The sequence below is a fragment of the Drosophila miranda genome (genome assembly GCF_003369915.1).
Source record: "Drosophila miranda strain MSH22 chromosome Y unlocalized genomic scaffold, D.miranda_PacBio2.1 Contig_Y2_pilon, whole genome shotgun sequence".
NCBI classification, from domain to species: Eukaryota; Metazoa; Arthropoda; class Insecta; order Diptera; family Drosophilidae; genus Drosophila; species Drosophila miranda.
In genome coordinates, this window is record NW_022881614.1 from 11,828,110 (window position 1) to 11,842,184 (window position 14,075).

The 14,075-nt window shown below is 42.8% G+C and overlaps 1 protein-coding gene across 2 annotated transcripts; it reads right to left on the reverse strand.

Moving 5' to 3' along the window:
* Positions 1-833: 833 nt before the first annotated feature.
* Positions 834-4,724, reverse strand: LOC117193599. 2 transcript variants are annotated; one of them, XM_033398335.1, is made up of 2 exons: positions 3,134-4,724; positions 834-2,758 (listed from the first exon to the last, which is right to left on the reverse strand). In XM_033398335.1, the coding sequence occupies exons 1-2, from the start codon at positions 4,369-4,371 to the stop codon at positions 2,236-2,238; spliced, it is 1,761 nt and encodes a 586-aa protein (XP_033254226.1). In that variant the 5' UTR covers positions 4,372-4,724; the 3' UTR covers positions 834-2,235. The 2 variants fall into 2 exon arrangements, with proteins under 2 accessions (XP_033254226.1, XP_033254227.1); XM_033398336.1 differs by lacking the exon at positions 834-2,758 and having other exon boundaries at positions 3,129-3,220; positions 3,298-4,714.
* Between the last annotated feature and the right edge of the window lie 9,351 nt (positions 4,725-14,075).

Here is a 14,075-nt window from a genome sequence, read left to right on the forward strand (position 1 = left end):
TTTTATTCCCCGCGAAGGATTCGCCAAGCCTGTGCAATCGATCATATAATGACTGACTTTTACGCTTATACAGACTCAGTCTGGAATCAGCCACCAAAATATTTCCGCCCGCGCCTGTATTCGGATCGTTGTCCATGTTAACCGTTGTGCAATTCGACACAATAACGGAAAATGAAATACCGCTTAAGCGACGATGTATAGACGCGAGAGCGAGAATGCAAGACACGAAAAGTCAAGAACCGCGGCTGCAGCTGCGCAGAGAATGAGAGATTCGACGCTTAAAGTACCGGAATTTGTCTATAAATATTCCAGCCGCACTCTCACTGAATTTGCACTTTAAACTGTTTTTCAACGTGCACCCAAATGTATTTGTTGGTAGTTAAACTACCCAACAACAAAATATTGTAAAAATAATAAGTGTTTTAACGGAACGCGATTAAGCAATGGTTTTATATCACGTCGGGGGGTCACCAATGTTTGAGATGCCAAGCTTTTTTGGCACTTATGTGTTTCAAAAATGAAAAGAGATTTCGGGTTAAACTTTATAATTCGTATTTAATCTTGGTGGCTTAGCGGAAGCCGATTGCTTGCTATTGCCAGATAAACCTTATGCGAGATCGATATGCAACCAATGCGCAGAGGGGTTAGCATAGAACTAAACTATAGACGACGGCGTTAGCTCAAAGTGATTGCCGAAGTGGCGGCAGCAGATCAAAGTAGTTGCCGAAGTGGCGGCGGCAGAGAGCCCCTTTAGCGGGAGAGCGCAGCAGCTCTGCAGAACGTCAACGTTTTACAACATAGGCGGCTCTCTCTGCTCATACAATAATAATGTTAAAGTTACGGTTATTCTTCAGCGGCTGGCCCGAACAGTGTCCACATGGGACATATATTTTCCACTACGATGTTTTAAAGTGTAATTATAATTTGCTAGCTCTATGGCCCATCTGGCGATATTTGAATGAAGACGCCCCTTTCCTAAACATAAAACTACTGAGTTACAATCTGTTATAATTCTAAACGGAATCCCTTCTAAATAAATTCGAAATTTCCTCAATGAATAGATCACAGCTAACGTTTTTCTGTGAAAAATATGCTGTTGGGTGAAACTTATTGTCATCTTGTTTCTGCAACAAAATTCCACCAAAGCCTTCACTACTTGCATCACAATGCAATTCTGTTTCTCGATTTGGATTATACAGAGCTAATACTGGTGACGAAATCAGTTTTTCTCGAAGATATTCAAAAATTTGTATGCATTTGTCTTGAAGCTCAAACTTAGTTCCAGGTTTTGTAAGTTATTGTAATGGTTTTGCTATTTTTGAGTAAGCAGGGATGAAACGCCTAAAACAAGAGAATAATCCCAAAACCTTTTGCATTTCATGGCGATCTTTTGGCAATGGCAGATGCTTAATGGTTGCTGTGTGTTTACAGTTTGAGCTTATTCCCCTACCAGAAAGGGTATATCCCAAGAACTCAATACTTTCATAACCAAATTGACATTTACTAACCTTAATTTCTAGTCGATATTCTGCGAGAATTCTTAAAACTCTACCTACTGTTATAAGATGTTCTTTCAACGACTTGGAACCTATAGCGATATCGTCCATATAAACTACTACATTACCCTCGCGAATTAATAGTTGTAAAATGAAATTAATAAATCTCATAAATACTGCTGGTGCATTCATAAGTCCAAAAGGCATTCTTGTGTATTCATATTGTCCGCTAGGTATGATAAATGCTGTATACTGCACCGAACTCTCTGCTACTTTTACTTGGTGATAACTGTGTTTCAAATCTAAAAGTGTAAAAATTGTGTTCCCTTCTAATCTCTCTAAGCAGTCGTCTATTAGTGGCAATGGATATCCATCACGAATGCAAATCTTATTAAGCTGTTTGTAATCTACACACATTCTTTTTTCCCCTGATTTTTTCTTAACTAATACTATTGCAGAGCTGTAAGGCGATTTACTTTCTCTTATGAAGCCTTTTTTCAATAGTTCATCTATTTGAGTATCTACTTCTTTTTTCTCCTGATATGAAAGTCTTCTCGGAACAGTGCGTACAGGTTCTTCTGATTTAAGTTTGAGATTCATTTCGTAGTTATGTTGAATTGCTGGATTGTTAGTTAAGTCTGAATAGTTAAGTTTTATCAATTCCATGAATTTACTACGTTCTTTATCAGTTCGCTTTGGGTCGATATTATAGCTGTCCTCTTCTTTTGTTATTTCAATACTATATATACGGTATATCTATGTCGGTTCTTTCTAATGATTCACTTGCCATATGGTTTTGCTCGTTATCTTTCAATAAAAGGTCAATGTTATTACAATTCAATTGGTCACTAATCTTATTCTCATAATTTTCATCCTTTAATAATCCATTATTATTGATATCTGATAACATCATCTCACTATCTCTATTTGTCAATACTACATTTTCAATTTGGTCACTCTCAATGTTCACTAATACTCTATTTTTATCTAAGTCACTGTTCACTAATACTCTATTTTCATCTAAGTCACTGTTCACTAATACTCTATTTTCAATTGAGACCATATTGCTTTGCGTAACTCGCTTTACATTTTCAATGTAATTTTCAAAAATTAATTTTGTTCCATAATTTTCAAGGAAACTGCGCCCCAGAAGGACATTACACGAAATATAGTTGTTTGGTACAACGACAAATATAAGTTCTTTTTCAATGTTATGAAAAACTAAATTGACAATTATTTTTCCAAAAATGCTTATTCTCGAACTGTTGTGAAATCCTCGATACGAGATTTCAATGTTGAGCAGAAATGCTCTGGGGAATCTTTGCGTTTAATAATGTACTACACGATATAGACAATTCGAGATTTATTCATTTGGACTTCAATCAACTTAAACTTTAATCTTAATCGCGTATAGAGTATGTATGTATGTAATGGGTAATACGGGTTTAAGCGCGGCCGGCTGCAACTGCTAATTGTCGTTGTGATTTCGTCGAAACGCAAACGAAGACTCTTCATGGTGATCGGAAACGAGGTTACGCCGCCCTAGCATGAAACGACGCCGTTCTCCGAGTGGGCAATCGCAGTTAGAGCGCTCTCACTCTCTTTGTAGTTTAACCCTTAGAAAAACCGTCCACGAACCGTTAACTCCAAAATACTCTGTCGGTCTTAGTACACCATCAAAATTTTCATAAGGTATCGCCGAGCGCTGCATCAAATTAATAGCGCTACCGGTGTCCAACATGCCAGAAAGAAATTTAATTTGATACCTGCGTTTTATATCAGTGTAAAAATATACCCCTACCTGATTAACAATAGGAACAAAAATATTGTTCTCCTCTCTGTCGTCTATTGGCGGGTTGCTGGCTGTACCCACGGATCGCTGGGTTGGCATAGGCTTCTGTTGGCAATCCTTCACCTGGTGCTGCATGGATCCACACTGGAAACACGATCCCTTCTCCCGCTTAGGTGCGGGACACGATGAAGCATAATGGCCATGTGCTGAACAATTATAGCAGCGCACCTGGCTCCGGACATTTCCGGAAGCGGTCATCTCAGTGCGCTTAAAATTTGTCTGGGTACTCTTCCTCAAAGCCTCGTATTGTCGAGCTAGCTCCTTAAGTTTTCCGATGGTCGACGCTGAATACAATAAGGCGATACTGGAAGATCGATCACGAAAACCATCAATGATGAACTGCACTGTCAATTTCTCTTCGATGTCGGCACGCATAGCAATTTCTTCCATGCGAAGAATATATCCCATTACGGAGTTTTTCTCCGGGTTGAAAAAGGTTTCCTTCAACAGAAGTACCACGTCGGCAGTTGAATTGCTGCGGCCAAAAGTTTTTAGGAAGTTTCCCTTAAACTTGTCGTAAGTCTTTGATTTGTCGACACGCATGAACAAGTCCGCCTCTGTTCCCGCCTTCATCAACATGCGCACACAACGAAGCTTAAAATTGCTGCTTTCGTTCACGCCTCCGCAAATCCGTTCAAAATTCAAGACCCATTCAGAGGCTTCATCATTTTCACTGGCAGAAAAAGGGGCAATAAGTTGCTTGACCATTCGGATGTCATCGGTCATATAGTTGTCCATTACCATTAAGGCAGCCAGTTTCTTCTTTTTCTCAGCCACCCTTATTGCGGCGTCAAGTAATTCTTCTTCTTTCATATCGTCGATCTGCTCATTTTCAGACACTTTTCCATCCGATTCAATATCCGATTTATTCACCGGACTTTCAGAAACTTCGTCCATTCCACCACTTATGGCAAGTTTACGAAGTTGCCTTAGTGTTGCGCTGGCTGGAAAAATGATCTCCTTCTCCAGCAACCACTCTACAATTTGTTCTTTGTCAATGTTTGCCATGGTTTCCTCTGCCATTTATAAAATGTGGAAAATACTCGTTGTCGGGGATGCCAGAAGACAAATACTTATGTAGGCAGATACTTTAAAGGGCTTCTGAATCCCACTTCTGAAGTTATTGGCGCAAAAGGTCCATGGATGTTTCGTGCTTTTTATGATTTTATTTTTACTTAATTCTTTTCAACCTCCTCGTCTTGTCGATACCGCCAAAAGTGCCCATTGAACCCCAGTTCCGATCACTCGTTCTCTCATAGTTCTAGTTCGCAGAACTAGAACTATCGGATGATAATTCATATCGATACTTACGATATTTCGTACAACGTTAATAGTAAATACAATTGTAGAGTTATAATACTAAACAATCTAACAAATGTTTGTCATTCATGAAATACTCGTAGCATTTTGTTTATCTTGTATTCTCGCTACGCGCCAGCATAGATAATCCCATGTGGGGGAAAAAAACCAACATTCAATTAAATAAATTACCCAATTATACATATTGACATAACATACTCGCACTCGTATTGTGTGGACTAAGTATAGACTATAGACTTTTGAAATATCATATCATATCATAAAAGCATATTTCGTGGAGCTACGAGTACGAGCAGGCAAGCATTAATAACTTGGCCTGCAATTTGCATTCGTTATCCGAAACACATGGCGCCCGTACATACATATGTATGTACATATTTATGAATTGGGGCCACAAAAGCGCCACCTGGCGAGGCCACGCGTGTGTGGCTAATCGGCCCCGTCCGTTCGGGCTTGGTAATTAAAAAACGTTAACGTTTTAAGCCTGGTTATTCTATTTTAGCTCTCTTTTTTTAGTTATTTCGTTAAGTTGAACTAATGGAATAATTAGCGTAAATGTTGCTGAACAAATTTCAGCTGTGGCACGACTATTGGTCGCCGCCACATGGACGCCGAGTCCAAGGAAATTAGGATATATACTGTATTGGCTGGATGCTCCTGTCCATGCCTCCCTCGGCACACTGTTGGAGGAGTGGTTACTCAGTGAACAATTAGCCAAGACAAGAATCAACATATGGAGGCTGTTTAAGCCGTCATGAATATGCACGAACAGCTGATTTATAAGTGAACTCTACGCCCCGTCATAGCTGGGACTACAGACGCCTAACAGCCATCAACTATAACTACATATATGTACATATAAACTTAACACGTAAAAAATAATATAAATTTGCATAGAAATTGCAATGAACCTTAGCTCGCAAGTGGAAGAACAGCAAAGCAACAGGTTAATGGCAGCACTGGCCAACAAGCGAGCTGGTAGAAGGCAGAAGGGGAAAACCAGAAAGGAAGGCCTTCTACACACACACACATTACGATTTAATATTCATAATACAGCGATGGGATTATATTTTGGCTTGGAATAACCATCATATGACATGGATAATATCCATATGTATCTGAAATATTCTCGTCCTCATATACAGGGCAGAAAGGATCGATTGTAATGAACATTGAAGTATTGTGAATCCAAGGATTATTTCTAATAATATTTACAATATTTTGATAGCTGTTTCAATAGTTTAGCTTAAAACTCACCGTTCCATTGCTGCTCCATTTTGCTGTTGCACAGTGTAATGGCTACACTTAGCGTTGCTGTACTCGTACTCGTACACATATTATTAGCATGACTGTTGTTGCTTTAGCAAGTGGTGGCAGACTTTTTAACCCGCGCAGCTGACTTGCCGGCCCACAAGTGCAAATTAAATGGGTAGTGGAGTGAGAGCTGTTGGCCAGCCAGTGTACTCGCTTGCATTTGGCCATCAGGTGCGAATTGCTTTTATTTTATTTTATTTTCCGCTTGTTATTTATAGCGCACCATTCTGGGGCAAGGGAGAAGAGTGCCAGGCAGGCCGCAGAGAGCAACAGAGTTATTAATGCTTGGAATTTTCATAATCGAAACGGGTTTCCGTTTCCAACCGGCAGAGGTAGTCAGGAAAGGAAGCACGCGCGTCTTGTCCATGCAGAGACGGAGGCCAGACCAGACCCAGACTCTCTCTCTATCGCTCTCTGGCAAAAGCCAAGCATGGGTTAAGCTGAAGAAAAAGGGAGAGCGAGAGAGAGAGAGAGAGAGAGAGAGCAGAGTTATGGCAATGGCAAGACAAGCACACGACTTGCGCGAACAGGTGAAGCGTTTAACTGTACGTGGCTGGTGCAGAGGTTGCTGGCGGGGAGTGGAGAGTGTCCAACCAATTGGCCCGAGTGCTCCATGGCTGGACTTTGTATACTGTCAGACCTGCACCTGGGTACGAGCAAAGACTATACAATACCAAGATGTCGCATGAGCGACCAAAAAGCTGTTCTATGGCGGGTCCTAACATTAGGACCCAAAAGGCACGAGGGAGCGCGCGTGGTTTCAATTCCCTTTTCGCCTGTACTTCGTCTCTACCACGACCCCGCTGCCCATCGGTTTTGTATGTTCGGCAATGGCTTCACCGTCGAAGCGGTGGTCGCGGATCGCCGATGTCTTTGGAGCGGCACAGTGGGACCTTTGGCCGTCTCAGCTTGCTAAATTAGTTAGTTAGTCAATAAATATTTGCACACTGAAAAAAATGTTAAACTTTGAGTGCTTATATCTCCTAAACTAAAACTATCTTGAAAATTCCATTGGAAAATTTATCTAAAGCACTCATAAAATTTTTTTACTTTTTCGGCTGAGTCCCCACTGTGCCGCGCCAAAGACATCAGCCATGATGCAATTATACAAGGTGGTCTCGTCGGCAAAAGTTAGTCCCTTAACGTATGCTAGCAATAAGTGCGAGTGAAGGTATGAGTGAAGTGTGAGTGAGACGGTATATGTTGATGTTGATGTTGACCCACAGGCCCGTGGGTTTTAAAATTTTAAAATAAAATGATTTTACTGATATATTAATATTTAAATTTTATGAAGCCATTAATAATTTTTCTTCAACATTTTTAGTTATATTAAAATGTTCTTTTACATAATATATAAAGATTACTTCTAATTCTGTGGTATTTTTTTTATATGCTTTTTATAATTTTGTTGTTGTCGGGACATAAGGGTTAAGAATATATCAAAAAATTCGTCCGTGAACAACCTTCATTATCAACAAGCAAGCATGCACTGACGATAAGGGACAACACGAACGAACTTCGGCTCTCGACGAGACCACCTTGTATAATTGCATCATGGGCCGTGCCGACCTAGGACATACACACATATACACAACTAAAAGCATATTTCTGGGTTGGCTCGAGCTCGTTCCAGGCTCGCTTCTTCATTTCTTGTTTAGCAATCATTGCAATCAGTTGTAAACAAATATGAGCGGAATAAGAAAAGGTGATGCAAAGTCCGGCCGGCAATGCATTGTGAAGACATGCCAAAAATCAAGGCGTACCAGCCCTGGTATAAAAATGTTTAATTTTCCGCCTGCAGACAGCATTTTTGGTCAAATTTGGCGCGAAAAATGTTGTGTTGCACTGGAGAATTATGAACAAAAAGTGATTATATGCGATGATCATTTTTCTAGCGCATATATAGGGAAGAAAAAGTTGAAAAGCGACTCTATTCCAACTTTGAACTTAGAAATTGAACTGGAAAATAATTCTGTTGAATTTATTGAGCCCGAAATTGATGCAGAAAAAGAAGTATCTATTTGCGAAAAATGTAAAAAAAATTCTAAGTCAAATAACTTTTATAAAAAGAAATGCAACACGCTTCTGGCAGACATAAAAAAGTTAAAAAAAGAACTTAAATCTAAAAAATATATTCCTAAAAATAAAAAGTATGTTGTCAGTCAGAAAATAAAAGATTTAATTGACAACTTACAGATTAGCAAGGAATCCAACATTTTCTGCAAATTGTTAGTCGGATCCCGTCCTCAAAAATACGGAGATGTTCAATTTTTAGCTCAAAATATTTATTATGTTTCGCCGTCTACTTATGCTTTTATGCGAAATAGACTCAATCTTTCGTTGCCACATGTAAGCACTTTGTACAGATGGGATCCGATCAAGTCCCTCCAGCCTGGTTTCAAAAATACTGCTATCGATTTAGTTCAAAAAATTTGCTGCGAACTAAAGATAAGAAATGAAGTCCAAGTAGTGCTGATGATGGATGAGATGGCAATAAGAACAGAGCTTCGCTATTGTAAACTTTTAATAGCACGGTTTTATTATATGTTCTTCTTTCTTGATCGGCGTATTCGAATGAATGTGTGTTGGCATATCGATACTTGTCGAGGACAAGTATCGATATATCGAGTACATTGGTATTTCTTATAATACTATCGATGAGTAAATCTTAAACTAATATTCAAATCTTATAAACTAATATTCATATCTTACATTCGGGCAACCTGACTACAGATCGCCCACGATCTACACACTAAGGCATACAGTTGGTTAAACATTTCTTATTCGATATTGTCTTACTTAACATACTATTTCATCGATTAACAACATGAGACCATGGTTTTATCCTTACACTCTACCCAGGGTTTAAGCCTTGCTGGTTCTAATATACTTCGGAATGGCATTTGCGTCAACTGACAGTCCTCAATGTCGACAACCTCATAACGATCATTATCCAATACTCTATTGATCCTGTACGGTCCTCGATACTTTGGTGCGAACTTCTTATTGATCCCCGGTGTTGTGTCCACATGCCGGACTGCTAGATAGTCACCAGGTTCATACTTTAATGGGGCTCTATGTTTATGGGCATACATCTTCTCATTTCTTTTCTGCGACAACCGTATGTTCTCACTTGCTATTTCTCTTATAGTTTCCAACTCTCTAAGTTCTGACGCTAACTTCTCCTCTAGGTATTCGGTTAATTCATCTACAACGGGTCCTTTCTGGGGTATTCCAAATAACAATGTGCTAGATGTCTTTTTCGTACTGCTGTTAACGGAGTTATTAATGGCGTGCTCTACCTTGCTCATCAACCTATACCAATCGGCTTGCTCAAGGGGCTCTGACAGTTTTCCTAACATAGGAGTAAGAACACGATTCACCCGCTCCACTTGGCCATTCGCCTGCGGTGCACCTGTAGCTACCTTAATGTGCTCTATCCCTCTCTCCTGCAAAAAACTAGAGAACTCTAACGAGGTGAAACAGGTCCCACGATCTGATATTATCCTAGTAGGGCGACTATAGAAATCAAAATATTTACTTAAGGCATCCTTCGCTTCCCGCGTGCTGGTACTATTAACCGGGAACAATTTGCCAAACTTAGTGAATGCATCTATTACCACAAGGAGGTGTTTTCGCTTAGATCTAATACACGGCAACGGACCCAAATGATCAACATGTAGAGTATGAAAAGGAACCCACGACTTTGGGATACTATGGAGCGTTCTGTTATGGATTGTTTTAGGCATCGAGTGTAGTATACACGGTAGACAGTTTCTGATGAACCTTGCCACTTTACTTCTCATTGACGGAAACCAGTAGGTCCTCAAAAGGTCACTCACGCACTTCTCTGCGGCCAGATGTCCTAGTTTTTCGTGTGACCGCCTTATCAACTGCTCTTCCATACACATTGGTACATAGAAACATAGTTTGTTTTCACAACTCCTCTTGTAAACAATACCATCTATCATTTCAAAATCTACTTCAATTCCATCCTCTAGCATTTTTCGAATCCTAACTACTTCCTTGTCTCGCATCTGTTCTGTTTGCAATATCAAATCAACATCTTCTGGCGTTGCACCTACTACCCCAACTATCAATGATTTTAGTAATCTTTCCTCCTGAAACTCTAACTTGTCCCTCTCTACTGTATCCTCAACTCATTTTTTCTCTTTATCTGAATTCCTACTACTAATGTACTTTACTCCCCCCACCACATCGTTAACGCTTCCTCTACATTGGCTCAAATCTCTAATTTCAATCTTCCATCCATCCTCTTCCCTATATTCACTATTCTCTATGTTATCTCTACAATCACCACCAAGGTTCTCTCTATCATCAGACTTCCACCTATTTCCCAATCTACTTCCTACTGCACTTGATTCTCCACACTCAATCGCAGGGTTCTGTACGGTACTACTACGCTCTCTATTGATATTTAATTCTCTACACTTAATCACAGGGTTCTCTACGGTACCTCTATGCTCACTACCAGTGTTGTCTCTACTTACACTATTCCTTGTCTATTGCTTTCTACTCTCATCTTTTTCTAAATTAGACTTTTCTAAACCGTATTTGACTCTATAACCATCCTCTAACATATTCGTCACTTGATCTTGTCTGCTCAGCGCATCAACGTGCGCCATACTGGCCCCAGGTCTGTGCATAATGGAGTAATCATAGTTCTCTAACTCTAGGGACTCTGGTCTGATGAGCTCGTGAGGTAGCTCAAAGGGGGCCTAGCTGAGGCCACCGGACGGGTCGCGGGTTGCGGATAGCGAACGGCCTACCTCGGTAGGTCAGCTGCGAATAAGCGGGCATCCCTCACGGGAGAGTACCGAAATAAGCAGTCCCGGACAGCCAGCGGGTGCTAGCTAGGTAGCAGCACTGACGATGCGCTTGTGGTGCCGCCTCAATAAGTAGCTCACACACACTAACGGAGGGCTCAGGGACTTGGCAGCCCCCTGTTCTAATGATGCCTTACCCGGGCAACGTGGATCTCTGCCCGGGCTGACCTTTCCCTTTCTCTGCATCTCGTGGGAACAGGATGTATAACAAGAACAAAAACCAAAAAACAAACAAAAAAACGAGGGGGAACGTTGTGAGTTGCTGCGTACACCGCAACTCTACAGTAATACCCGATACTAAGTCAGTATGGCTCTCCTGCGGCAGACGCCGCTAATATTGAACCACACGACAAAGAGTGCGTGCGAGAGAGACAGAAAATCAGTCTGAGCGTGACGTCGGGCGCTGCGTGGCCACTGCAAATTGATTTCTTGCTTTTGGCTACAAAAATGATCCGATCTGATCCAAATTCAGCAATCTGATAGATATAGTCATTATCTATGATTTTGCGTTTTTAGTTTTCTCGAATGTGCAATATTGTGGATGCAACAGATTTTCGTCCTTTGTGGGGGCGGAATGGGGTGGGGCGAAATTCTGAGATACACGTTTTGTAGTGAGATCTAACAGAAGTGCGGATACCACATTTGGTTACTCTAGCCTTAATAGTCTCTGAGATTTGTGGATGCCCCAGATTTTCGTCCTTTGCGGGGGCGGAAGGGGGTGTGGCGAAATTTGGACACGAAACGGTCAAGGGCCGATATCACAGGAGTGTGGATACCAAATTTGGTTGCTCTGGCTCTTATAGGTTCTGAGATCCTTGAACTCATATTTTGCAATTGGCAAAGCCGACCCTGAAAGCTGTGTGTTAGAGAGAGACAGAGCGAGAAAGAATGAAATTGTTTTCTTGATTCTGGCTATAATAATTATACGATCTGGTTGAGATTTCACACTCTAGAACATATAGTCATCCTCTACGATTCTGCGTTTTTGGTTCTATCGTATCTTTAAAAATGTGGATGCCACAGATTTTCGTCCTTTGAGGGGCGGAAGTGGGCGGGGCGAAGTTTTGAAATATTTTTGTAGCAGTGACATATCACAGAAGTCTGGATCCAAAACATCGTTGCTCTAGCTCTTATAGTCTTTGAGCACTAGGCGCTGAAGGGGACGGACAGACGGACAGACAGACGGACGGACAGACAGACAGGGCTCAATCGACTCGGCTATTGATGCTGATCAAGAATATATATACTTTATGGGGTCGGAAACGATTCCTTCTGGACGTTACACACATCCACTTTTACCACAAATCTAATATACCCCAATACTCATTTTGAGTATCGGGTATAACAAATGAGGGCGGCGCTCCCCAAATGCCAACTGGGAGCAATCCCAAGCTCGGAAAGGCAGCGGCCCAAAGGCCTGGCCCAACCGGCTCTATAGTAGGGAATACCTGCAAGGTGGAAGGTGCCTGTGCGAACCCGAGGGGGTCCCATCCCGAATCCGGTGTGGGTGGCAAGGTAACTCCCGAAGCTGACACCTTGGAAGGAAAGCTAAGCAATATTGCGGCTGCCCGACCTTCTGGTAAAGCGGAGGGGGTTGACTTGCCGTCGACAAGCGCCCAAGCCAGACGCTACACATATGCCGAAAAGAGGAGTGCAGGGCACATACTCCGTCGGCAACACGCCAGCAGGGAAGCCAGCCCATCAGCCGACTGGCTGAAGAAGGTGGAATGGGCTTCGGCCGTGCTCCCGGAGTTCACCTTGGAACAGAAAAAGGATGCTCCCCAAGCCAAGAGGCAGCGCTCGCAGGAGACACCGGGACCGGTAGCAAAGCGCTCCAGAGTGCTGCCAAATGTCTCCTTTGCGCAGATTGCCAAGGAGAGGACGCTAATTGGTGTCCTCGACAGAGGCAGCGCAGAGGGTAGAATCCCAAGGAGTCAGTGGAAGTGGGTGGAAGCGGCACTGGCCGACCGCTGCTTCGAACTCCTCGACAAAGCCCCTGGACCTCCGCCAGTCTGCAAGGACATGGGGTGGTTCCAGGGCAATGTTAAGATAATTGCCTGCGAAGACGAGCGCTCCGTAAAGCTTTATAAAGCGGCGGTAGCGCAGGTCGGCGAGGTCTATGCTGGGGCGAAACTCGTCGCAGTCGACTGGAGCGAGGTGCCCAGCAGACCGAGGGCCAGAATTTGGGTGCCGGCTACCTTTAAGGAGCCAGAACGCATCCTCAAGATGCTGCAGAGATGCAACCCAGGACTACCAACCTCAGATTGGAAGGTAGCCAAGGTTGAGACGACACAAGGGCCGACTAACCAAGCAGTGCTCGTTCTCAATAAAGAGTCGCTGGCCCCAATAGAGGCAGCAAAAGGAGAGCTAAACTTCGGCTTCAGCTCGGTCACCATCAAGGTGTACAAATCGGACGCGGCGGCCGCGGCGCTTCCTGTCGTCAACCCAGACGTGCAGGATGTCGCTGCGGAGATCCAAGCGCCTGACGACGAGCTGGAGCCAGACCAGGAAGGCTTCTCCTCAGAGACAGAGCTGATGCTCGACTTTGAGTCAATGTGCCGAGAGAGAGTCTCAGATGACTCGGACGCGGACATCACGGTGGTGGAGAATCTTGAAGATGGTCCTAAGGATCCTTCAAATAAATCTCCACCACTGTAAAGCAGCATCGGCTGCTCTCATACTCCGCCTAGACGCAAGCGGAGCCGACGTAGTCCTGATCCAGGAGCCTTGGGTGGTAGGAGGCAAGGTCTGTGGATTGGGGACGAGGGAATACAAGATCATTGTATCCCAAAATGAAGGTAAAATCCGTACCTGCATACTTGCTAGAAAGCACCTAAATATCTTTCTGCTCCATAATTATAGCGATGGCGATAACACGGCGGTAAGCCTAGAACTAAAAGGGAATCATCTCAGGCTGGTGGCGTCCTATATGGCCCACGAGGAGGATGATCCTCCGAACGACCTTGTTCGCAAAATAGCCAGCGACAGCGAAAGGACGGACAAAGACCTACTTATAGGTTGCGATGCCAACGCCCACCACACCCAATGGGGGAGCACGGACACGAATGTAAGGGGTGAGTCACTGTTCAGCTTCATCCTGAACTCAAATTTATTCATATGCAATCGGGGTAACGACCCCACATTTATAATTAAAAATCGGCAGGAGGTCATTGACCTCACGCTAGTGTCAAGCAAACTGCTGGACACAATCAAGAGCTGGAGAGTCCTAGGAGACCACTCCTTCTC

Bases quoted from the DNA above. Each gene is read 5' to 3' on its own strand.
- LOC117193599 (XM_033398335.1), bottom strand. From the start codon at position 4,371: ATGGCAGAGGAAACCATGGCAAACATTGACAAAGAACAAATTGTAGAG. The intron at 2,759-3,133 runs TTCGTGGACGGT...ATTTCACAACAG, and splicing joins GAGTATTTTGGAGTTAACGG to TTCGAGAATAAGCATTTTTG.